Source organism: Perca fluviatilis, chromosome 23, assembly GCF_010015445.1.
Source record: "Perca fluviatilis chromosome 23, GENO_Pfluv_1.0, whole genome shotgun sequence".
Lineage (NCBI taxonomy): Eukaryota > Metazoa > Chordata > Actinopteri > Perciformes > Percidae > Perca > Perca fluviatilis.
This window is the reverse complement of record NC_053134.1, coordinates 18,286,819-18,313,978: the sequence shown is the minus strand read 5'-3', so window position 1 is coordinate 18,313,978 and position 27,160 is coordinate 18,286,819. Positions and strand designations below refer to the sequence as shown.

General features: G+C 39.9%; 1 protein-coding gene and 1 long non-coding RNA gene across 2 annotated transcripts in view; one reads left to right on the top strand and one right to left on the bottom strand.

Moving 5' to 3' along the window:
- Window positions 1-272: 272 nt before the first annotated feature.
- The window catches only part of cerk (ceramide kinase), a 39,286-nt gene continuing 12,398 nt past the window's right edge, over window positions 273-27,160 (bottom strand). Inside the window, exons 2-13 of the mRNA XM_039791349.1 lie at window positions 25,102-25,239; window positions 23,297-23,419; window positions 21,230-21,355; window positions 20,577-20,643; window positions 18,820-18,965; window positions 14,383-14,457; window positions 14,013-14,165; window positions 12,725-12,830; window positions 12,085-12,164; window positions 8,281-8,486; window positions 4,936-5,150; window positions 273-2,331 (exon numbers count right to left, since the gene is read on the bottom strand). Coding sequence (XP_039647283.1) covers window positions 2,211-2,331; window positions 4,936-5,150; window positions 8,281-8,486; window positions 12,085-12,164; window positions 12,725-12,830; window positions 14,013-14,165; window positions 14,383-14,457; window positions 18,820-18,965; window positions 20,577-20,643; window positions 21,230-21,355; window positions 23,297-23,419; window positions 25,102-25,239 — 1,556 coding nt within the window. The 3' untranslated portion in view covers window positions 273-2,210. The remainder of the gene's footprint in view (window positions 2,332-4,935; window positions 5,151-8,280; window positions 8,487-12,084; window positions 12,165-12,724; window positions 12,831-14,012; window positions 14,166-14,382; window positions 14,458-18,819; window positions 18,966-20,576; window positions 20,644-21,229; window positions 21,356-23,296; window positions 23,420-25,101; window positions 25,240-27,160) is intronic.
- Window positions 2,232-8,419, top strand: LOC120553191. Its single transcript, XR_005638127.1, has 3 exons — window positions 2,232-2,350; window positions 3,787-3,921; window positions 8,308-8,419. It is a non-coding gene; the product is annotated as an uncharacterized LOC120553191 (long non-coding RNA).

Below are 27,160 nucleotides of genomic sequence, written 5' to 3'. Positions count from 1 at the left end.
TCGCTCACATCAGAGAACCCTATTAAATTCTACTCATAGATGGACCGACAGACAGACAGAGTGAAAGATTGAGAAAGCCAGAGCAAGGGAGTGCGTTGACCTTTGTGTGTGTGTGTGTGTGTGTGTGTGTGTGTGTGTGTGTGTGTGTGTGTGTGTGTGTGTGTGTGTGTGTGTGTGTGTGTGTGTGTGTGTGTGTGTGTGTGTGTGTTGGGAATGAAACGTCACTGGTGTCAGGCACTCCATGAAGATCAGTCAAAGGACATGAAAAGGACCACATTTTAAAGGACTTTATTGAGCATTTTCAGAGAATAAATCATTCATGTATCTAATCACAGTTTGTTTACTCGAATATGCAGAGCAGCAAGATTAAAGTCAAACTCAAGTACAACTGAAATTAGAATTAATTTTTGCAAAGAAATCATAACAGTAGGTACTCACTCAGCAGGTATTGAAATGGCAAAAACAAGAAGCAATGTCTGGTAATCAGTGCTAATGTTAGCAAGCTAAGCTAACTATCTTTAACTTTCCTAGTGGAAGCCATGAGTCTAAGCTAGTTTTCCTAGCGTGCTAGCGTGTGTGTCCTTACACCAAATAGTGGGAATTCAAATTCCAGTTCAACTTTCTTTGCATTGTCACTCATGAATTGCTAAATTCTTTAGCTTTTTCAAATCTTTTTGGCCATAGCCTACCGGAAAACAATTCTCACTTTCACAGTTTCTGTGTGTGTCTGCATACATTTCAGTGTGTGTGCACAGAGGATTTAAAAGCATCCAGTTCTTTGAAAGAACATACTCTATGCTGACAAAAGTGAGAACTGAAGGTGAATTACAACAGACATTCAGAGTCAGTATTAACACAGTTAGACACACATAGACAAGGAATATATGAAAAAGCATAATAGAAGAAAGTGTGCGTCTGTGTGTGTGTCTTTGCTCATCAATAGGTGCTTGTGTTAGCATTGTTTTGGCTGCAGTGAGAGAGCATCTGCAAAATGGCAGTCATGAGGCTAATTGTGATAGAGCCAACTCATCACATTGGCACCTTCACAAATACATACATACGCACGCACACACGCGCGCACACACTCCAATGATTGCACGTCCCTAAAGGGATTGTGGAAAACACACTTAACCCTAAACAGACACACACAAACACAACTTATAACGTAATATTATTGTGCATGTGGTTTTTAAAAGGGTTTTATCATTGCATTTTCCAATGGTCTGTCTGGCTTTATGAACATTTTCAATGGATTATCATGAATAAAGTTAACAATGTATAATTCTGGCTAATCCCAGGTGATGATGATTCAACTGTCAGTAGTTTTCGGCAAGAGAGGAACAAAGCTCAGAGCCACAGGTGCACCGCAGCAGTGCTGAGACACACCAAATCACTTAGCAACCACTTTGCCTTATTACCCAGAATTCACCGGGGTCCTGTTAGTGTATTAGCAGTGTATTCAGCTCTTTTCATTAGTGCCCTTGGCTCATATCTGCTTCCACCTGGGTCACAGATTAAATTTTTTTTTTTTTTTTGCATTATATGTCTTTTCAGTTCATCGGTGTACTTCACAGGCCTTTCTTCTTCATCCTTGTAACAAAGCAGTATCTCCTTGGCTGTCTCTCCTTGCTATACAGGGAGAAATCCTATTTGTGTTCTCCTTCATGGTAGGATAAAAACCTTCCGCAGATTGTTGCGGCTGAGTCCAGCTCAGTCCAGTTCAGCTGTTTCATCTGGCAGCTTGAGATCCTTTTGAGCTTCAAAATCTTCCATTTTTCAAAAAGTACAGATAAAAAAAAAAAAAACTGACACTGAGGTTTGAATATGGCAGCGCTGGCACTAGCAGCTGTATCATATCATATTTTGGGGTTAGTTAAAGCTGCATGAGGCAATTTTGCACATAACAGCTCCACATGGCAGCAAGGACATAACTGAATCTCTTCAGTAACAGATCCTGCAATGTAACTTTTTAGCCATAATTTTTTCTCTTTGAATGCCAAGCGATGGGAGCCTTTTCAGCTTTAAAAAAAATAAATTTTAAACACACTTTCTTGTGCATTGAGAGGACTTCTTGCATTTAAGCAAATACACTAAGGAGGGATGGGTCGCCAGCGTTTGGGATTAACACTGATGCTATGCATGTATTTTTCCAGGAAACTCTTGCCAAGTGCAACTCAGTTTTTGTTTTCTAGCAGCTAAATGTCCAGTCCTCAGTCCACTGACTGGTATGTGCTTTGCTCCAGGGCCCACAGTGTACAAGGATCTTCTAACACACATTGCTGCTGCTCCTCGATACCACGGGCAAACAGCCTGATCAACTGGCCATGGACACTGCAGAGGGGAAGATAGAGTGAGTGAGTGTGTGTGTGTGTGTGTGTGTGTGTGTGTGTGTGTGTGTGTGTGTGTGCGCACACACACACACACCGCATCATTTAGCCTGAATAACAAACCATCAACTTAATGACTATGCTCTTTTCAATGAGCCTTTACTGTCCATGTGGCAGATGTAAAAGCAATGGAACGGCACCCCTGTGTGCAGACTTAACACGCAAACTTGAAAGTGAGACAATCTTTGTGGAGTGTTGGGTATAAAGACCTTTTAAATGAGACACCTTTAACAGATGTTAGAATGCAGATGGGGCTGACGCACTATAATGACACGCATAAGACATCCTGATGCATGCAAGGTAAAAGTATATGGGCAGAAAAATAAGCTGTGAACAGGCAAGATGACTATTGTGGTACAGTAGTTTACTGCCTCAATTACTGCCTGTGCCTTTGTCTACTAAATATCACCTGCATTTTTACTTGAACACCTGTTACAAATAGCTAAGATGATGGAACAGCATGGTAACTTATAATTTTCAACCCAGTGTAGTGGTCTATTATTATTATACTGAATGCCAATCACACTACAATACATATAACTCTAAAATCAAGGAAGCACTATGATTGGGTTATAATTACATGAAAGGCCCCTAGCTTGTTTTTAATTGTTTGGTTCAATCATTTTGGCAACTTGAGTTTCACTTTTTTTTAAATGTGCATTTCTCACTTCCAAAGCAAAACTCTTCACTTTCTTTTCTAGCCTGGGCTATTACCATTAATTATCCGAGCAGCACTCTGGCTGGCTCACTCCAAGAACGATTAGCGGTGAGGAAAAGGCAATAAAAGGACAGACTTCTGCTTTAATTAAAGGGGAGTAGCCTTTTAACATGGGGAGGGCCGTTAAATTAGCAACATTACAGCGCCATGCATCATTGGCAAAGTACAATGGTGCGTGAAATAAATGATGCGTCCAGCAGTGCCACACCGGCTGTATAGAGATCTGATAGTGGGGAAAGCTGAAGTGCGGACAGGGCCAGAATAATGAGAGGGGAATTTTGCCGAGTTTCCAAGATCGTCCAGCAGGGAACAGGGAAAGAGTCTCCTGACCACAGTATGTTGGACACTAGCGGCGCTAATGGCACTGCTGCTCTCATCTCTATCTAGCCAAGTAGGATAACTTCTTTATCACTAGCTACTACACTACTAGCAATCAAGTTGACTTATATTTTACTTAGTATTGACTTATAAGTTACATATTGTTGGGTGGTGCTTCATAAGCAACCATGTTCTTGTTGATGTATATTAAGGAATAGTTCAACATTTGGCTCTGTCAAAAGGTATCAAAAACCACCTACCAGCAACTCTAAAGCTCACTAATTAATTAACATATTGTTTGTTTAATTTGTACAAAAAAGAATTTGTAAAAAGAATTTGTTGTTTTTTGGGGTTATGTTCCAGATTATTTCCAGTAACCAAGACCAGTAACTTCCTGGAGTCTCCGCTGGTTGCCCGGTCAGGCTAGCTTTTCCCCGTTTCCAGTCTTTACGCTAAGCTAAGCTAACTGGCTGCTCCAGCTAGATATTTACCATAGAGGTAAGGCGGTAATTATTGCCTACATACTGACCTTTTATATTGTAAAGACTTTAAACTTTGAAGTGTTTTTATTTTATCCTTTATGATCCTTTTGTCTGTTTCCAAATAGTGTACCAATGTAACAACCATGTTAGCAGCTCTGTAAGACTGTACTGTTCTAAATGCTAACCTGTTGACAATAACAATAATTCTAAGGTGATGTTTAGCAGGCATAATGTTAACCATGTTCACTAAGCTTAGTTTGGTAGCATACTAACACTTCCTAATTAGCACTAAACACAGAGTACGAACCAACCAACCAACACTGTAGAGCCACACTGCTAACAGGCTAAGAATTGTATGTGTGAGTGTAACTTGAGTGAAGTGTGAATACAGAGCTGTCCGGCATACAGAACATGATCTATTTCTACTTAGGCCTTAAGTCATGACACTCAGAGACATTTTAGAGCAACTTAAACTGGAGATTATATCTGTAATATCCAGATTGCTGTGAATTCCAGCACCATGGTGATGCAATAAGTAGGAGCCAAGTATTTCAATGCTTTTTCCATTCTACCTCTTCTGCAATATTATGTGTGCTGATTCAAAGCCATTTGCCAGTCTTCATCTAAACTAAGAATGATTCTGCCTGTCTTCATCGCCTCAAAAAGTAAATTCCTTCGTCAAGGGCTTCATAAAACGCAAAATAAGCTGGCACAGTGGAAAAGTGATTGAACCATGCCGGTCTTCAGCAGTCAAAATGATTGTTTCAGTTTTACAGCATTAAAAAGCCCTATATATGGGCAAAACATTCATCATTACTGGTAAATGACAATTAATTTCTTTGTTTTTGCCAGTGCTGAGTCGAAACTATGTCGGATTTGTTTGTTTGCACCTCAGTATGACTTTCTTTAGTTTTGCGTTGAACAACTTCTTTATTTCTAACAAAACATGCAAATGCATGGACTAGAGTGCTTGAAATAACAGTAAGTTTGGCGTTGGATTGTATATTCAGGTGATTCTGGGATTAGTTACCTGACTTGGATGGCAGCGTGAGGCAGGATCTCCCCATCGCTGGTCCAGCTGCTGTGGGAGGTGCTGTAGTTGCAGGTTGTTTGGGCGGAGCATATGGGCCTGAAGCCTGTCTTCTTTGGACTGTCACTCAGGTCCTCTAGTGACTCCAGCTCATGTTGCCGCGGCTGGAAACGAAACTTCCTTACCCGGTGGACCTCCACAAACGAGTGGTCAAACTGGGGAAGAAAGCAGAGATGGGTGAGAAATAGATGAAAGAGAGGAGGAGGAGTAGAGATGGACAGATAGATGAATGAAGGAACAGATGTGTCCACAGATGGTGCAAAGGTTAAGACCGCCACTCTCCAGAAGCACTTGCAAGCACTTTGAAAATGAGCAGTGCGAACACAAGAGTCCATCTTTGTTTTCAATTCAGTTTTTATTTAGTGTCAAACCATAACAGGAGTTATCTCAGGACACTTTACAGATAGAGTACTGTAGGTCTAGACCACACTCTATTTAAAAATCAAATGGATCAATTTAAAAAGACCCAACAATTCCCACAGTTTTTTGATTCACCAAATTCAATTTTGTGTAAAATTGTTTTTGATAAATAAAAATGCTCTTTAGAGTCAAATGCATTTTTTTTTTTTGTCTTTTTAATGCATTTTCAGGTTTCCACAAGAGTACTTCAATCAGTTAACAAATATGCAGAACACAATTACAGACAAGTGATGAAAGCACACACTTGTATTCTGAAGACGCTAACTTTTCAGAAAATATGCTTTTAAGTACCTCGGCATGAAGCTCCATTACAGTAGCTGCACTTCATGGATTGAGGGCAAACTAAAAAGAGGGTGAATATCAATATGCTGCTTGCTAGTGTTGCTAAAAACTCAAAACAAAATAATCCATCAAGAATCAACAGTCACCACAATTTGTCTTTGGTGGATAAATGGATTAGGGTTCTACTCGGGTTCATTCAAAACTCAGGCTGCCTTTTAGAAACAACATGAACTTTTTGACCATTTAAATATCCCGAGTTGACCATAAACTACTTAATCATATACACAAAATAGAACTGAATGGGCAGTGGCATATTTATCTGAACTATGATGATCACATCGGGTGACAAAACGATTCCTGGCATGCCATTCTTCTTTAGTTTACTTCCAGCTCCTAGCGGTAGGTAGGTAAAAAGTTAATTTCTCCTCCATTGTCTTTCTATGGACTCCTGATGATTTTATAATGAAAAGCAAAACTACACGTCGGTTTATTTTTCTTCCTCCCCATTTACGATAAAGGAAAACAGCCAACAGGAGATCAAATGCAAAATGGAGGGAGGGAGGGAGAGTAGAGGTCAGATGAAATGGAGGTGCATACAAACTGTGTAAATGGCGGAGGAGTGAGGAGAAGAAAGAAAGAGATGAAAAGAAATTATTTTGTCAAAATCGCCTTTCATCTCACTCAGTGTCGCAGAAAGGTTGAGCTCTGCCTGGCGCAATACCTCCTTCTACTTCACGGGGTGCCACTTTCTCTCTATTCCCTTCTCTTTTCCTCTTTTTTTCCCCTCTCTATCCTTTCGTTCTCTCTCTTTCTCGTACTCTGTCATCCCGAAAGTGGAGTGACAGCCATTTATTTCACATCAGACCCACTTTATGACTGCAGCAGCTTTGCATTCATGCTGGACGGTCTGCCTAAAAGGCTTTCTGACAAGGCCATGAATACGCTTAGTGGCTTCTCACTCCTTGTTTCTCTGCGCTTGGCTGGACAGTGATGCTGATATTAAGTGAACTCCGATGCAAAGTCCCACTCACCGTACTCATACGACTACTTGTCTACCTTTTCTGTGTTGCAAGTTAAGCAGCGACCTCAAGCTAGAGACGTGCCACATCGTGCCTTTTTACTGCCAGTACCACAACCCACTGAGATCTGTGGTCATTGATGCTATCATTTGGACAGCGTCCCCATAAGAGAGTTCTGACATCTGAATGACGAAAGGCAAAACGCGGTAAAGACCCATTGAAGTTCGCCCGGGTCATTTTATTTGGGACACAAGCCAATCTTTTTGAAAGGCATTGTGGGATTCCAGGCCAGACTGACAAGTGACATGAAAACTGAATTCCTTTAGGAACACATTTTCCTTTTTATGCAAATGAGTATCACCCCTTAAACTCAAATTGTAGATGGATACAGTTACATCTTGGTGATTCTCAGTATTGGATTTTAATATATTGGGCAACTTCTCTGTCGTCATGAAATCTGTTTTAGGCCTCTCTGCATTAGCATCACCAGAGAATGCTGGTAATTTGATTTTTGCCCACACACGTTGGTAATTTCATTCAGTCATCTGGATGTAATATGCTTTATTGGGGCCGTGGTATTGCAGGGACACGCTTCATGTCACACAGAGCAGCAACATCTTTCCTCAAGTTGCTACATTTCCCTGTAATAACAGCAGCTCTGGTAACATGTTCTATCGTTTTCTTAATTGTTCTTGGTATTAAACTGTCCGCCTTTTCTACTACTAAATCCTATTAATTTCAAAGCTGCCAATACATAATCTCCCAATCTAATCAAATCTCATCACAAAGTTAAAACTCACCTCAGGATGTCAGTGTTCGCTCAAAACACACTTTGCAATTGAACACTTTTTTACCAAGGCAGCTACTGTAGATAAAATGACTTACAAGATCCTTCTAAGTGGGATAAGCTTCCCAAGGTCCTTCCTGAGGTAATAATTACTAATCACTAGACTTCCCCTGGCAATACTTGTGCTTTCCTGAGAGGACATTAGTCTGGTATCAGCCTGTTCTCCCATACAGCATATCCCTGATGCAGCGATTACCGGTGCCTCTCTGGACTGGGGTGGAGGTTATTTATGATACGTGGGAAGGCACTAGGGCTAAGGCATTTGAACTAAAGTGAACCATAGTTGGGAAATTGAGCCGAGTCAGCAAATGGAGGTGCTAGCACAGCAAGTGGGCAAACTCCTGCCTTCTGCTCGCTCCTTTACAGACTTAACACCCTGTCAGTTCATCTGTGCACAGATCGAGCAACTCCTGATGATGAAAACTTGAATTTAGCAGGAAAGTGATTGACGGGAGGCTTAAACGTCTTTTTGCTTTATTTTGGTGAATTCCTTCACTCTTTGTGATGTGTTTTTTCTTATCTCTGCTGGATACAAATTACATAAATGTCTCCAGCTCATTTCAATTCGGAAACATACTCTACAGCATGACTCGTACACGGTTTATGTACACTTACTTTAGAAGTATGAAATCATAAAGTGAGTAGTATTCCCATTGGGTAACGTCAGCTGAGCTGAGCTAAAGATGCCATACTTTAACACCGCTCCTTCACTCCTACCTGGTCTTCTTTGTTGGTGTGTCGCAGGAGGTGTCTGAGGAAGTTCAGACGGGAGCACTTCCTGACGAGGATGAGGTCCGTGGTGCCGTCGGCGAGGTGAGCAGAGGGCGACAGGCCTTGTGGACTGCGGGGACACGCGCAGCTCATACTGGCCGCGTTAATGGCAATAAACTTTCCACGGATCACACTCCAACCACCCATGCCATCTGAAACAGAGGTGTCAAGAGTTGGGAGTATGACCACACGTACAGCTTGCTTAGCTGTACTTTTGGGCATACGTCTCTTCGACTCACTAAAGTAAAAATCAATCAATCAATGATAAATAAAATGCTGACCATTAGTGATGCACCTGAAGATGGGACTAATACAAACCGTAAATCATCAAAAGTAACCAAATGTTGAGTTTCCAACCAACATCAAGTCCCCTCCACCCCCCCCCCTCCCAGCACACAATCACCTGCAATTGATAGGAATGCCTGGTTGTTTTATTGGTTTTTACACCTTTCTAACTACATTGGTTTCTGGTTTACTTAACTCTTCTTGTATTGTTTTACTGCAGTGTTAAATCCTCTCCATCTGCTATCGACACTTTTTAAATGAACAGACCTTGAGCTGCAGTGAATACACTGTACTGCCAGCTGCAGTTCTGCAGCATTTGCAAACATGCCACATTAGATTTAGTTTGTAGTATTCTTCCGGCTTTAAGTTTCTTACTTGTGCAAGTAAGATAAGAGATGCATACTGTGTAAGCTAAAAATTCAGATTCCTTTCAGGCTCCAGTTTGGATGTTCCAGAAGTGCTGATGTTCGACTGAAACAAATAATCTGTGTAGCAGCAGTAGCGGAATCTGGTTTTGAAATGATCCTGTGTGTTTTGCTTTATGAGACCTTAAGGTTAAGTTCCCCAGCTTGTTACACATCAGCAGTGATGCTGATGAGGGTCCATTAGGATCCAGATGTCTTGGCAGGAATTCTCAGAGCAGCTTTACCCTGATGATTGAGCCAAGATGAAAACTTTAGTGCTGAAAGTAATGTGTGTTACCCTTGTAGAGAGAGTGCTGAATGTCTTATGTTTTAAAATGCAATTAAATATGGCCAAGGAAGGTTTCACAATATCTAAAGCGGGAGTCGTATAGATAGAAGACTGATTAGATTAACCTTGGGTTTGCCTTTTTATGATTGAATGCACACGTGGCCTCTAAATCTGAAATAACAGACGCAACGGTTACACTTCACAAATCACCGCTCTGTTCCTCGGAGATTAGCGAATGTTCGCAATGATGGCGTATCAAAGACACAAAATCCCCCGCAGGGGGCCGCCAGTGCCTGTCACCAGCTGCAAAAAAAAAAAGTGATCACAGACGTCCAAACCTCAGAGGGAAAATTATGTGATCTCGGAAAGCAAAACGATTCATTACCTTTCCCCCTCATTTTGCAAAACAAACTTACAGAGGTGATAACGCGAACCGATGATAACAAGCCCGCTGAGGCTACATAAAAACAACAATATTCTAATTGGGAAGCAGTGATTAAAGCTGAATATATAAAAAAAAAAAATATTCCAACTGGACTGTAGGCTCTGCATTAGGAGTATGTTTCCAAATGAGTATTTGCTTTTGGAGGCTCATTTGCAGAGAGAGAGAGAGAGAGAGTTTGTCGTGCCTCATTGATTTAGCAGTTGTCTGAGATTTCCCTCGCCAGAAAGTAGGGGGGAAAAAAACACTAAATCGCAAAACAAACGGCAGCACTGGCATGAGACAAACCCCCTGTCAGAGCTGGCAAAGCTAAATTCGTTCCTGATTAGTGGGAGTCTGTCACACATCACACGCAAACAGGTTGCGCTCGCTTTCATATTTACACAGGAAAAACATACACACACTCCATATGAAGTCCCAGATAGCCAGGTCAAGAGAGAAAATGTAAAATTTAATGTAACGACACTAATTAGACGGGAGAAAAAAAACCACACTCTGCGTCTTTGAAGGTCCAATTACACACACACACACACACAAACACGCACCGGTGCACACACACACACACACAGGAGTCGGTGTTTCATCTGCTTCCAGGGAGGTGCTTGCTGGAGATTTGGAAATCGATAGGCAAAAAAAAGTCTCCGGCGGGGCACGGCGGGGAGTTGTGCAGTGTCATTAAAATCAGTTTATATTTTCTCGTCAATAACTCATCAGGAATCTCATCAAGAATGTTGCCATGCCGCCGCGGGAGAAAAACAACCCCGACTGAAAATGGAGATCTTTGAGAAGGGGAAGATGATGTTGTTATTTACACTCAGTCCACCTTAGGGGCCCGTTCCGGGAAGGAGGTTTAACAAACTCGCTAACCCTGAACTCTGAGTTGATTTACCCTGAGATGGGGTAACTCTGACTTTTCGGTTCCAGAACAGCTGATTTGAGTTGGTTCAATCAACTCGGAGTAGGTTCACTCAGGGTTAAGCGCGTGCACCACCACTATAAAAAGGCAGCATGAATGGAGCCATGGTAGTACAATTCACCATGGTAACAACCACAAACAAACGGGTCGGCGGAAATACTCATGCGCACGTATGGCGAGTTTGAACATGTATTTCATTAAAAAAGCAAAAGCACAGCGGCTGCTGCAAAAGCGATAATTTGCGTGGGAGAAAATTGCTGCTAGAGTAAATGCGTTAGTTCCAAATATCATATTTAATCATAAGTATAATATTACTGGTGAAATGGTATTGAACCTATAATATATTTCATTTAGGTGCAATCCTGCCGGCGAAAAAGTCCTAACCCTACTAATCCCATTCTGAGGCTGCAGCACCATCATTAACAGAATTCATAATCTTTTATTTCAAAAGGTTTATATCATTCACCTGCAATACTGTGGGACTCCTTTTTAATGGCTCTTACTGGTTTGTGTCCAGGGAACACTACAAAAATGTTTAAAACACGTTTCAGAGCTTCACGCTCTTCTGTCGGCGCTTTGCTATACAGTGGCTTTACTAATATGCTCCACATCACCAATGTTGGAAAGAAAACTGCCGTAATGCGATAACAAAGAATCTGCTGGGATGTAAGCGCATGTCCACGATGGGTGACGTTAGTGATATGAGGACGGAGAAGGTTATGTAGGCTAGAAGAAAAACAATACCGCTCAAATAGGTTGTTATCTATATTCTGGGCCTCAATATCGTCTCCAGACGTATGTTTAACTCCCTGTGAAGTAATACAGCTTCTTCATCAACAGGATCGTCGACAAAAGAACATGTCATGTTTTTTTTATTTTTATTCATGCCGATAACAAACTGTGCTAAAATGCGCCTGATACAGACTGAATGAATGAATGAGGAAATGAAAGAGCGGGAGGAGACTGAGAGAAACTCTAGGTTTATTGAAGAAAACCTGCTCCCAACCAGGTTAGGTTCCCAGGCTCAGTTACCATGGTAACTGACTCTGAGGTTAAGTTAACCTCGCTTTCTGAAACGGAAAACCCAGAGTTTCTCTCATCTCAGGGTTAACAAACTCAGAGTTTTCACTAAACCTGCTTTGTGAAACGGGCACCTCTGGTACTGCAGAATGTAAATCTCCCCTGATGATTTGTGTGTGTGTGACTTCAAGGGAAAAGCGAGCCAGTGTGGGATTGTCTCATCTTCTCTGTTTTCTTTGTTCTCTCAAACGACACCCTTTAGAAATACTCATTTTCACACATCTCAGAATTCTAGAAATGGTTTCAAAATGGACAAACAAGCGGATAACGAGGCAGAGAAATGACAAATATGCTTTTCGGTGTGATAAATCTGACACATTTGGTGTACCCATACCTTTATCAGACTTTTCCTTCTCCTCTGACATCTCCCACTGTGTGTCCTTTGATGAGGGCTTGGGCTGACAGATGCGGCACCTGAAATATCAGCGTAACCTTGCTTTACAATCATCAAACAGTCAGCTCTGCTGTGACATTCAAGGTTTTAACTAGCTTGGATGACTCATCAGGAGTGAATAAATTCAGTCCAGCTTAAAATGATTTTTATTGTGTTTAGCTATTTAAATATTAAATTAACAATATTAGTTTTTGTTTTGTTTTTGTCAAAAATGCTCAAAGAAGTCTACACCCAGAGAAGCCTTTTGTGGTATCATCATTTCTCTTTTAATGGTTTAAATAAGTTGTCAGGAAACATGGCATTTTACAGATTAATGGTTTTCAGCACCTTTCAGTCCCCATAACAAATGCAAACAATGTCTGCGCCCAGCATCTCAAAAACCAAAGCATTTTATTTTGTTGGTAAAGACTGAATGGGCTCTTAGTCCACAATAAATCAGATGGGCTTCCTGACAAAGTAAACTATCCCATTTAAGCTCTGGCAGGTGCACTGCTACCATTGAAGTGCATCAGATAAGTTAGCACATTGTGAAAAAGTGCCAGAAAGCTGTAGAAATGGATATCTCTGATGCTTTATTTACCCGGATCGACACTGCAGCTTATCCCTGGGGTCCCCCTTGTTGTTCTCAGCGGGGAGGAAAGAGATGCTGCCTTCGTAATAGTTGTGACTCAGAAAGGTTTTTACCCCTGGAACAAAACAACAGTATGGGCCACAGAATGCCATGTCAATATATTTTACTTGTTGTGTTTGATTTAATTTCAGTTATACCTAACAAGACAATAAAGAGTAAAATTTCCTAAAGCGACACATCTGCAAAACTAAAAAATTTGACTACTTTTTTTTTTTTTTATTCTAGTTATGTGATTCTCTAGAGGCTGTTGTAGGTTTAACTGGGTAAAAAAAAAAAGTTTGGTGATAATGCTCTAGTAAAAGTAACACACAGTGTGTGTATTTAAAAGCCGTGTTGCGTTTGATAGCCCTAGGGCCTCATTAAAAAAAAAAACGAGGCAAGTTGTTTTTGTAAAAAAAAAAAATTAAAAAAAAAAATTAAATTATTTTTTTGGGGGACACAAACACAACAAACATTTTTTTTGGGAGGAATATTTTTTCTCTTTTTTTGCTTTTACCTCTAGTGCCACCATGGGATTGACACTTTGTGCCAACTATTGGATGGATTACCATGAAACGTGGCAATAATGTTCCCATCAGCCTCAGCTGTGCTTTAGGCTTTGGGGGACACAACCAGTTTGGGGTTAGCATTTATCTCAAAGCACAACTGTGCCTAAATACAGCCTCAAAGAGCTACTACTGTCGCTGTAGTTTCTTGGTGTTTTGTCAACATTAGCCTGTAAGTGCACAAGCAGATGGATTTAGAATAGGTGAGATTTATAATTAAGCATTGTGTAAAGGTTTATGTTCTTCTTACACACAGATTCAGAACTTGTTCTATACATGCTTCAAATCATTGTCATCTGTGCAGTTGGCCCCAGTTTAATTTAGCTCAGTTTCATAACTTAAATCATAAGGCTGATGTCTTTGTTAAAGCATGTTACCGTACAATGTGTGCAAGTCTTTATGTGCAGCCGCAGTGGGAAGAGGTGTTAGTGAGTCCCACTTCTGAGCTACACAAATGCTTGCACTAAATCCAAGTCTAAGAATGTGTGTTAGATTTTTATCTTTAATCCTTGGGCCCGGAGCAGGACCACTTGAACCGTAACCAGGTTACGTCACATTAAAATAAGCAGGTGTGAAGTCAGTTATCTCATATGTCAGTGAGCCAACGGTTATAAAAAAAATAAAAGGTTAACGTGTGTAGGTAGACTTAGCCTGAAGAGTCATTCAAGTTAAGAAAATCATGGCCCTCATACCTGACAGGTCATATCTAGCAGGACCCAGCCATCTCTTCCTCTCGCTGTCTGTCAGTATATCACCATAGAAACCGTAGCCAAGCAATGAGACGGAGTATCTAAGAAAGAGGTCATTGTGGTGAACTGAACACACGTCCATCGGCTGGGAATCACCTGTTAAGAAACACCCAGTAGAGTTGTAAAAAGCAACTCCCTGCTTTGTTACCACAACAAACAAATGGACATGAAACTGAAACCAGTTGCTGTAATAACCACTGGTTGTTTGCAGCTTCCTACACAACACTGGTAGCATCTCAGAAAATTGAAACGGCATGCCACCCTGACACACTGCATGCTGTAAGTCCTATGAGTCTTTCAGTTACTTACTCACCCACAATGATGTGTAAAGCAGAAGTAACTGGATCGTTGGTTCCCACTGTGGCAAAGCAGATACAATCAGTGGACCCTGTTGGATAAGAGACACACAGGTCGATGGTCAGCCATTATAGCACCGGTGTAGACATGTTAAAAAAACTGTTGTGATGTGAAAAATGCCTTTTAACTTAAGAATTAACTTGCACATACAGTACACTGTTTTCACTAAAAGTAAATAAAAAAATATGTTTTTCATAGTAAACCTCCACCATTTAAAGCCAATATGTGTAGAAACTTTGGTGTCTGACTTTGGTGTCTCTGTGTTAGATTAAAAGGTAGTTGCGGTAGACCTCCTGATGCCAATTATGTGAGTTTTCCAAAAACAACAACTTGTGCCAACAGAAAAACTTGAAAGATCACATAACTGGTATGTACGTAACAATTCCTGGAAAACTTGTTTGGCAAATACCTACTGGCATACTGGGAGGCATACACATAAAAGACTCTATAGTAATGCTAGCAGCTCTGTGAGGCTGTACTCAGGCACAGCGGTGCTTTGAGCTAAACGCTAATATCCGCATGCTAACATGTACACAATGACGCTCAATGGTGTTTTTTGCCCCCAACTGCTCCTTCCAGGCAGCGCTGCGACTGCTGCCTTCAAGGCACCTAACCCTAATCTTAACCCTAACTCTAATCTTAACCCTAACCATAACCAGTGCCTCCCAACGGTGACTTCCAGGCAGCGCTGCCGGGAAGGCACCGTTGGGGGCAAAAAACACAGGTAAACCACAATGACAATGCTAACATGCTGATTTGTAGCTGCTATAATGTTTACCGTGTTCACCATTTTAGTGTTGCGTGTTAGCTGGCTAACATTTGCTAATTAGCACTGAGCACAAAGTACAGTTGGGGCTGATGGGAATGTTAAGTTTGATCATAAACCAAAGAATTGGACAAACTAAATACGTGGTCTGACGATTATCAGGTCAATAGTCAATAGGTCACTGCAAACCACAAATGTGAATCTCTTGGTGGGGCTAAAGGTAAAGTCAGGGGATCACCAAAGTTTTCACGATACATTGTGTAGGAAACCATGAATGAATGTGCAAAATGTTTGCCAATCCATCTAGTAAATTTGCAGGATAAGTAAGAGTTCCCATTTTTATAAAAAAAATAAAGAGTGCAGTTTCCTTATTTCATTATTTGCATACACCAGTTCTGGTCTGGCCAGTTGCCTAACCCAGTTTGTTGTTGCAGGGATGTGTCAACCTCATGCAGACAGGAATTGAATCAGACGCTTGATTTAATCATTTTATCTTAGTGAAATTACTTTCTTAACCTAAAAATAACAGAGTGGAGTTTGGTTAGACCAACCAGGGAAATTTGCACATGCCTTCTGATACAATATCACATTGATATTATGATGTTTTTGAGATGTGCTTTCTATTACTGGACTCTACAATGTGTTTTCAAAGATGTTGCTATCTCCAGTAGTAAGACCTGACTGCACAGGCCATAAAAGATGTGGTCCTTGGTAGAGTAACATGACTTTCAAAGCAACCAAGTACGAAGAATTCAGTTGAATGATTTTATTAGGCGGAAGTAAGGAGACGTTTCAGTCATGAAGTGAACTAATAGGATAGCTCCGAGCCCGGGACTATCATCCGCTCTCTTCAGCCAACAAATGAGGGATAAGAGGCATCCCCTGCCTTGAGAGAACTGTTGAGTTTGATATTAAATATTTCAACTCGAGAGGTATAAAGGCTCTATCTCTCTTTCTGCACCACATGGCGTAATTTCAGACCTATCTGCCCTACTTTGATCATCTTCAAGTGGTGAAATGGACCTACTGCTACTGATAAAAGACCGAGAGAGTGAGTGAGGGAGAAAAGAGAGTGAAATCTAACTAGTGATGTTTTGAGCTGGCTCACAGAAGCGTGACAGAGGAATCGGGCTCGTCATTCGGCAGTGGACACACAGATGAGTATGAAGATGATCAATCTCTCTAGCTTTCTCCTGCGCTTTCTATGAATATCACTTATGTGGCCTTTGATTCTTCCCCTCCAAGCTTTATAATCACATCCGAACACTTTCCTATTGCTTCTGACAGCGCTGCACTCTCTATTTTGCTGAGCGTAAAAAAAAAAACTCTGACATATGCTATTTGACTCTTCTAAAGCTACCCAGTAAAAGCCAACTGACTTTAAAATGGATTTAAGTGGCGCACACAGATGTTCAATGATGTTCAGTCCTCAGATGTTCAATGTTTTATTCCTCTTACTTTACTCAACCGCAGTAGCCTGTTGGCATATTCAGAGGAGAGAGCATAAACTGTCAAAAGGCATATCCTCAGTGGAGAAGCTCCAGTTTTTATCTGCATCTTCCCCAAAACTGTCTCGCCAGTAAGATCATCTTTGCAGTGAAATCATCTTCATCTCAGGGACAACAATGGAGTCTAGATGCTTTTTGGTGCTGCCCCAAAAATGATATTTTTGCTATTTGAATCCTCAGTACATGAATGTATTTTTTTTTTTTTTTTTTTAAAAGGGGTGTTTTTTTTTTTTTGTTAATTAATTTTTCAGGGTAATAGAACATTTCTCTTCAGACCATACTAGCTAAAATCAGTAGTATTTTTTTTTTGAAATATCTCATATTTTTTTTTCCCCTTTTTTTTTTTTTTTTTTTTTTTAAAATATAAATCATTTTTCATCTAGGTGACAAAAATACTCTCTCATGATGGCGTAGAACCACAGATCTACGAAGCATTTAAGTTTACGGTCGCATCGCACCCTATGGCATTTGTAGCAAAAGCTCAATGCCTGCTATTGTTCTTCTTCAGCAAAAGTGTATGTGCCAAGATGTTTGAGACATTTTACATTATCGACAATATTTGAGACATTACTGGCACTTAAAAAAAAAAAGTTATAAACTTTTTCACAATCAAGGGAGATGAATGATTGTTAATTGGGGCATTTTATGCCTTTTTAAGGAGAAAGTCGACAGTAGAAAGATGAGAGAATAGGGAAAGAGAGAGAGAGATGGGAGATTTTTTTTTTTTCTTAAGCTACTGCTCATCAACATGCCTGTGCTTATTCAATGCTCTTGAAGGGGTGGCAAAAACCTGCCTTGAGTTTACAAGCATTGATGAGAGGTTGGCCTTGGCCATTTGATGGTTTGTTTAACTCTTGATGTAAGCAAACCAAAGCACCCTTTCTACAATCAGTCCTGCATTAAATGGCATACCAATGCCATTTAAAAACCTCTTTCGAACAACTATTGTATATCTACTTGAGAGCTATTATCCCTGCCGCTCTGAGTTTTCACTGTTCAGTGTTTTTGCACCGTGTTTCTATCCTCATGAAAAGTACAGTGATTTCAAAATGTCACACAGCACGTTTCCATTTATGGCGCTGGGAATGACTGACCCTCCGCAAGCCCCTGATGGGACCCCATGCCCTGTTGCCATAGAGATTCTCTTATGTAACTCAGCAACCCCAGGGCTGTGGTTCTTCAATATTGAAATCAATAACATTTCTGTTAAGTTAAGTTTTATACAGGAGCGACCATTTAAGCCTTGTTGAAACTCTAGCAACTCTTCTGCACAATTCCAGAAAAAAACTTGACAGTTATCATGCAACGCTTATCTTGACGAAACACAATCTATTAAAGTATCTAAGAGTATACAGTGTCAGAGGGATGCATTAAATATACAGTAAATGTACAATTTGTGACTGCAAGACTTTTGTCATGTGTAATTTACTCAATGATTGAGAGTAATTTCCCACTTTTCACAACTGTGAGAGACCTTAACTCGTTATCATACCGCATGTGTACGTGCAGACGAGAGTGAGCAAGAGTTTTTCCATTTGAGAAAAAATAAATGTGTCCTTTAGGCAAATTATAACATGTCATGTCAGCATTACATTATGTTCTACAAAGGCTAATGGTGGAAAGAAGTGGTGTCTTTCTTTCCTTTTTAATACATTTGTAATTCATATTGAGTGCATTTTCTTTCCTTTTTCTAAATATTGTGTGACTTAGATACATTCATATCAAGGTGTTGGCAGCCATAGGAGCACAGAAACGCTAAATAACTTGGAGTTGCTAAAGTTCTCATGTAAACAATTCCAGTTGTCATTTTTTAGCCTTTACTGAGATGCAATTTAACTTTAGTGTTACACTAATTTCACGAAAAGCTTGAAAAATAGTTAATTTGTTTTTGTGCTAACAGTTAGATGAGAAGATTGGTACCACTCAAATTTGTCAGTTAAATATAAGGCTACAGCAGCCTGTTAACTTAAAGTAGGTTAGCTTAGCTAAGCTAAGTTAGCACGTCAAATCACATGTCATTTTTACGCTTTGACTTTTGTGTAGATTAAATCATTCCTTATCCACTGCGGTTTCAAAACCCTGTATATGGTTTTTATGTGATATAATGACCAAAACTCACCGGCAGGAATGATCCCTATTTGTAGAGAACACGGCACCAACTCAGCATCTGGTTGGTTCTGGTCCACTCTATTGTCTGTTTGGGTCCTGGTGACTAACCCATGCAGGATCTCACTGAACATCCCATCTCCACCCACACACACCACCCTGGACAGAGAAATTATATTAACAGTTTACACGAGTTGGACATGAGTTCTGTGACACATTTGAACATGATTGTTTAAGGTCATACAGGTAGCCTGGGTGAATGCCACATAAGGTGTTCAAACATGTGCATCTGTTTGCAATAAAGCACAGCTTTATGATTAAAAACTACAACATAGCCAGAAAATCTTGACAATAATACCAGTGGGCAGCAGGAGTGAAAGTGAAAGCATTAAATAAATACGAATATCACACTGTGCCACCCAGCATTACACCTTTTTTAAGTCTATATCAAAACCTTACAGAAATAGACCTATACATTATATGAACTGCAGAGTAAAAACATAATGGACCCTAACCCTGCTCTGCTGGACTAAATACCTGCTGGATAGACGCTGGAGATGACAGGGCACTCAGCAGGAAAGACAGTTCATGTTATTGATGCCCTTTATGTTCAGGTATGAGCTGCATTTTACCATTGCATTTTCTTGAGCTGCAGCATCATGTACAATTGCTAAAAAACAAAATTATGTGGCTTATTTGAGTGATCTTTAGATTTAGATTTATTGTACAGTTACTGTATTATAAGTGGTTCTCGAGAACAGTATCAGCTACATGCCTAAAAGTATAGTAAAATGGAGAAATTCACACATTCATAGTGATATCTGTTTTATTGCCTTTAGATCTGAACCGCTGCTTTTGCTACCTCTTGATTTTAATTGAATACTTAAAGCATTGAGTAAGCATACCAGGGTAAAAGTTTGTATTCCCATCTCTCTGTAGGGAACTTTTGTGTTGCTATAGAGAGTCAATCCTCCACTACCTATTCAACTCATGGAGTACCACAGGGATCTGTCCTGGGTCCTTTACTATTATCTGTCTACAAGCTACCTTTTAGATCAAATATTTCAAAAGCATTTTATCGGTTTCCATTTTTAAGCAGATTGCTCTAAGATACTTCTCAGATACTATTGACTGATATCTTGCAACTGCCTGCACTACAGGTTTATCTTATAGACTGTAAAAACTAGCCATCTCAGAAATTCCTTCCGTTAAACTCCAATAAATCTGAAGGTATTATTATTATTATTATTATTATTATTATTATTATTTATTTATTTATTATTATTATTATTATTATTATTACTACTACAGGTTCAGACTGTATATGCTTACACTTAGGTTCCTTTTTCCTCTAGTGCCATTCTTCAGGTTAAAATGTTAATTGGCCTTGAATATGAGGTTGAAGAAAAAAAATCCTGGAAGGATTAAAACAGCATCTCTTTGTTACACTACCAGAATGTCTACTGATGTTTATCTGCCAACTGAAATCCTAATCTAAATAGATAAACACTGATCAAAAATCACGCTAGGTTACAAAAACTCTGTAACAATACAGGGCTTTGTCTCAGTCATTAAAATCTGACACAACACAGATTACAGCACAACAGGGCCACATAAACTCCTAAAATGTGATAATTGATACACAGCTTATGGGCGAGTCTCTCAAAATGCGTTCTTACAATATGAACAGACAAAAGTCTACTTCATATCACAGAGAAGAACCAGTGTTTAATGCCTGAAAGCTGCAGCTACCGAGCATGAGTAACTCACCCGTCATATTTATCTAGATTGGCCTCCGTCTTCAAGTGGTCCCTGGCATGATTGGCTCGCTCTGTAACTATGGAAACAAATCAAATGGCAAGTGTTAGTACAACTATAATGAAAGGGAACATACAGACAAAATAACTTGAATCTTTGTGGCCTGACGAGCACAACAAGCATGCCGAGGGAAAAAAGACAAGGAAAAATGCTGCACTTTTGAAACATTCCCTGGAACCCGGTCATCGTGCAGATTAATGTTCAGAAAAGCAAAGGCATAGTGGCACACAACAACTTAATTCGGCTATTGTATATTAGCCTGCAAAATGAACCCTGTGCCAACAAAAACAATATTTCAACAGTAAATCTGTTTTCCAGGCATATAATAACACAAAAACAATCCTGCAGCCCATCAATACCCCAGACTATGTGTAGCTGTAGCAAACACTTATTGAATAATAGATGTGTTTGGATACCCAAGCTTATCAACTATCACTGCCTCCATTAAGGTGGTGGCATGATTAATGGCACTATAAGCCAAATCATATCCTTGCAAGCCTCTTCGGTCCCTTCAAGAGGCCACAGTGGCAGTGGAGATCTATATGGCGGCCATCAAGACTCATTTTTTATTTAAATGTTAAGGAACGCTACTGATAGGAACCCACCAATCACGTCTGCTAAGATGCAGGCACGGCGAAACAGTGGAGCCACCTTCTGCTCGTAAATACGCCTCCCGCGCCGCTTTCCTCCGTAGGGATTGATGTACACCAGAAGGCTCTTTGGTCGGTTGGCTGCAAAGTGAGCGAGGAGAATGAGAGAGTCATTAAAAAGACGGTTTATTTTTTATTTTTTTTTAACAAATGTGTAACTGACAGCAGCTTGATGAAGTTTTCATTAACCAGAGACCTTTCTCAAAATGCTCAGTCAAACTGACTGGTCTCCAAAAACATGCTGCTCAAGAAATAAATGGTGTGTCTACTGACTATGGTAGGAGTGTGAAGCAATTCAGAGGTGCTGCATCATTCGGTGATAAACCCACAAAGCGCTGCAATGGAGAATACTAAATGGCTTGTTGATGGCTGTTGTCGAAGACTGCATTTAGGACAACAAACTGAGATACAGCAGCTGCTCCAATTGAAAATGAATGGATTGGGATCAAGAGTTAAATGAGCACAAAGAAATACAGGGTGCAATATTGTTTGGCAATAAGACAAAAGTTCCATTAGATTACATAAATGGATTGTCAGTGGGTGATGTAAAGGTGTACTGTGGAGCAGAATAACCCTATTGAACACACTAAGGTTTCATCTTCACAGAACGCAGTTAATTTTTGTTGAATTGGTTCATCTTGCCAGACAAAATGGGGCCAACTAGACCATTTCAAATGGGTTAAACCCATCTTAGTCTAATTTTCACATGCTAGTTATACACTAAATCCTGTAGAACTCAATCGTGTAATCTCTTTGCAATAACATTTTAAGTGTAAAGCGCTGTACTTTGCACTCAACTAGGTCAAACATGTAAAAAGCTCAATATGTTGTTACTGATATGTTTCTGGTCATGTAATATGTTAATTCATCATTGAAAACCATATTAAATTCCTTACATCTTCAGGTTTAACTTTTTTTTTTTCTTCCCAAATAAAAAATGTGATTGATGACTTGCTGTTATGTACATTTTCAGTCAGAGTTATATTTTGTTATTAAAAAGCATGTTAACATATAGGAGACAGTTATGCTGATTCTTTGGATCCCATCTGGAGTAAGATGGATGCAAACAATAATATGGACATCCTCTTCATGCCAGCCAAATATATTTTTAGTACACCTCTTTTTATGTTTGTAAAACCACCATTTATGTATTTTGTCAGACTGCTGTTGCTGGCTCCATTCTGTATGTCTATGCCTGTGAGGTACTGTCTAGAAGAGAAACGCAGGAGGGCAAACTATATTGTAGGTTTGCCTCTGGGCTCTCCTGAGGGCATCGATACCACTAAAAAAAAACAGAAACTGAAACAGAAAATATGCACTGTGGAACAATAACCTAATCTTTATTATTACAGTGTCTTGGTCTTTGTGATATTGGTCTGTATACTGTTCATTTATGTAATTTCCCCTTTGTTTACCTCAAACACTATTGATATAGCCCACAATAAAAGCATCCTTTTCCGGTTTCAGAGGTCTTCCTTGGGCGCTACAGTAACTTACGTTAGTTACGGTATGGTGGTGTCCCAATGAAGTCGACCATAAACCACTCAGAAAAAGATTGTATTGCGTATCCCTTGCGCACATCGCTGACAGCTATTGAAATAGCTTGAGAGATAAAAAGCCTGATCCTCCCAGAATACCTGTTGTCTCCATGCAGAATAAACGGTACAGCACAACATATTACAGTCCAATCGTAGCCTGAAGAACAACAGGTAGCCATCTCTAAATAAAATTAATGAAGTCGTCATGTTTGGCATGGACCACACATTGCTAAAATCAATTAGCTTTGCCTCAACTGCTACTTTCACGCGACCAATGCGCTACTGAATACTTTTTTCCTACAGTTACATTTGACCTTTGTCTCTGTGTAGTGCAGCTTAATGACATGTGTACTCCACTTTGTATTTGCCCTAGTACTCACCAAGCCAGATTCCCAATACATGGCACTTTTATGGATCCTAGTCAATAAACTGATCAAAGTACATTACCAAGTCTTTTAGAGAACATCATTAAACGGTTACGTACTGAGTAATGACAGTTGCTCATTGATAACATGGATCCACTGCTCGCAGAGTCCCTGATTGGCAGAGTGGAAAGTTACATCACCACACCGCCACTGGTGCTGCCTTGTTCTTCTAATGTAGGAAACTGTAGAAGAACAAAAACGAAGGAAGGGACAGAATGTGAGAAAAAGAATAATATGATTATTTAACACTATTTGTCATAGGCGTACTCACTGGTAATGGCTCACATTTTTACATTCCACAAAGACATTTTGAGGTCTAGTCTGCTGATAAACACACACTGTTTGCATGGTCAACCTTTCTGTTCCACTCTAACCACTTACCGTTACAAACCAACACCTCATAGTTCTTAGAAGAACAAGAATGGAAAAAAAGAGTATAAATAGAGGCAAGATGCTATCACTAAAACAAAAGAATTGCTGATATGATTTCTAAAGATAACACCGAATGTGCTAAATAAAGCCTTAACTTCCTGGATATTATTTACTGTGAAACACCCATCATTGTTTGTTACTTATACTGTAATTTGGAGAGTATTTCTGGGCACTAGGGCTGGTCTTTTTATGTATCATACTTTGTCCATTCTCCCATTTTGCACAGACTACATTCAGTGCTACCTGGCTTTGCTATGGTGCAGACTTGGCCTGGCTTTATCCTTACCAGCCAGGTCAATCAGTTTGTGATAAATGAGTGCATGTAAGAAATGAAGTAGTCCGTGAAGTAAAACAGGGCTCTGCTGATAGTCAGACAAAAAAACTCAAGATGGAGTCCCATAATATCCTGCCAGGAACATTACTGAAATATTTACACGAAGGAGCAAAAAAATCACTCGCTAAGCACTTTGACAGCAGATTCACTCACTTAGCATTTCAAAGTCAAATTATCACTCTAAGCATTCTTTTTATCAGATAGAAAAGTTAACTTTTCAGGCAAGTCCAAATCACTTACTCGTACTTGCAGGAGGGTAGGCAACAAGACGTTTAGAGTGGGTGTGACATCATCCTTTAATAAGTTACATAATCGGGATGCAAGTGACGGGATGTGTCTTTGAAGCCAAGTTTCCACAGATCGTGGGAATGCAGTCGTGTCAGGCTCGACACACTCTAATGCCAGTAAAAGCTCACATTAGTGAGGTAATTTTTAACATTTGGCGGTGATAAATAATGTAAATCCGATCTTGTTTGGATATAATCTAATGGCTCAAAATTAAGCTTTAGCCCATAAGTCACTGGCTTGCTGCCATCTTAGACCCAGTCGGCTAAGCTGTGAGGGACTCTCTTGTTATTGCATTACTTTCAGACTGTGGAGCTGTCTACAGGCTTATTTCCAGTGTCAGATCACTTGCGATTGGTGGAGCTGAACAGTCTTTTGGCACACTTACTCAAAATGTTACTGTGATTTGGCATTAACCTACTATAGTAAAATGAAAGTGACATCAGTGGCTTCAGGCAACTTTGTCAGAAGGAACAAAAGACACTATCTATTTCTCAAAGTGGCACCTCAGCTATTTAGTATTGGACTGCCATAAAGATGGAGGACTTGTGAGAGACAGAGTAAAAATGGATGAGATATCCTGTGTTTTAGTTCCTTAAATGGATCAACCCCTAAAATGATGGATCCTACACTTGCTATAATGCAACTTGTCATTTTCTCAGATTTTACAAAACTCCTCCAGAGCCACAAAATAAATTATACAACTGTGTTCAGAGGCCGAGTAGTACTCCCCATGACAAGCAAATTGACTTAGAGGTGTAAAATCAGTGGACTGTCCCTTTTTAAGTGTGTATATCAGTATAGGTTCAATACCTGTGAATGCATGGGGATACAGCTGGGAGTGCTGCTTTGCTTTTTTCTGACTCTTCCTGGTCTCTTTGCTGTCTTGGTCATCATCTTTGGTCTTGTGGACAGCCACTATTTCACACACCTGAACAGCATGGCTGTGTGCTGGAGAGACAAATAAATAAATAAATTTTTTACTCATACAGCATCATGCATAGGTTAGGCTGGTTACACAATGCCTGCGTGGCGTTTCTGTTGCGTGTCAGCTGCGTGGATTTTTCTATGTCTTTACAGACCAGAAACGTGTTTGACACGGTGCTGCTCCTGCTAGCCTTGTCTGGACACATGTATGTTTCCCATTGATAAAATGAAATACCATACCATGTTAAACATAAATATATACTGATTTGATTACAGCAAAGACAACGTCGGCAGTATTGACGGCAAAATAGGCTACAGAATATTCCGTTCTGTATTGACAGGTGCAATATTAGAAAACCAATTTTTTTTTATTACATTTATATCTGCATTTATATCAAAACCTAGAGACTTTCAAACATCAACATGTCATTTATTAATATGTATTTGTGTCTAAATGACATATACACATCTTTTCCTATTCTATTTTGCCTGGAAACGCTTCCAACACGCTTGCGTGTCGCGTGAAAAATAGGCGTTGGTTCTATTTCTAGCAGGCACGCGTTTTCGGCGCGCGCCTGAGACGCGCGTCTCACACAGACAGTGTGTAAGCTCTAACGCCACACAGCTGACATGCTCGCACAACGCATCCCGTGTGTAACCGGCCTTATTGTGTAATTCAGTTAATACATTCAGTTAATACATTCTCACATGTACACACACACTGTGTGTGTACATGTACAAAGCAATTGTGGAAGTGCAAATTGCCAAATATCATTCATAACTTTTGTTAAGATCATTAAAGCTGCAATAATCAATGCTTTTTAAGAACAATGGATCACACGATCATATGTAATGTGAAAGGGGTCGCTCAACTCTGCAGGTCCCCTCAGCTCTACAGCGATCTTTTCAGATCATTGTTTTGGTTTTATGGCCCACAACTTTTACTGTTTATTGTTTTGGTTCAGTCTCACTGAACTCATCAGCCTCATTTCCAGATGTAGCAGGCAGCTGTTTCAGTGAAAACCCACTATACGCTTCCTGCCCAGCACCAAATGGTACACAGACAAAGTTAACCGACAAAGCTGATTTAAGTTGAATATTTAGCAGCTAAAGTACCAGATATTCCCCTTAGGAGTTGGTGGAGAAAACGGAGATAAAAGTAGAGTGAATATTAGATTTCATTCATCAAATGAATGCTACTAATGCTCTGTATCTGCTGGATGTGTAGACAGGCAAATGTTTGCTAACAAGAAATTAGCTTTTCATTCATATTATAAACAGTAAAATGAATGGGAAGAATAACAGCCATTTCCCAAGAGAGATGGTGAGTGTGTGGGAAGGAACTGCATCTTCTTGTTCTTTTTTCCCACGGGAATGGAATTAAGGCTGCTAGTTTAAAATGACTTTGGGATGAAGGACTTTGGCAGTGTTTGAATGGTTTGTTCATTAGTAGAATTTGTCAAGTATGGTTTGATCTGGTACCTCCTGGCAGTGAAGAGACGGGGTGGGTGAGTTGCCTTAAAGAGCTGCTAAGGGACATCAATATGATATGAATTCACTGAAAGGCAGAGATTAAGAAAATAAAGGGAATTGTTGGGAAATTTTCTTTTCACATACATACTGGTAATTGAGGACAAGCTGGTCTTAGTATGAAACAGAGTGGCCAGGGGAAATCCAAATAAAGGCAATGAAATCATTAAAGAATTGCTTCAACACCCATGATATGGATGTTGAATAGGTACAACGCATAGGAAGGTGATGCCTAAATATTTTACGCTTGCTCTCACAATATAACTTTCATTTGTGAACCGTTTCTTTATTTTAAATCCAGAAATCATGAAGCGTTCAAGCACAGTAGATGACTATGCTACTAAGGGAATAAATTCAAAAATGCACTTTTCTACTAGAAAACGACAATATCACTTGCAATGAGTTGAATTGACCT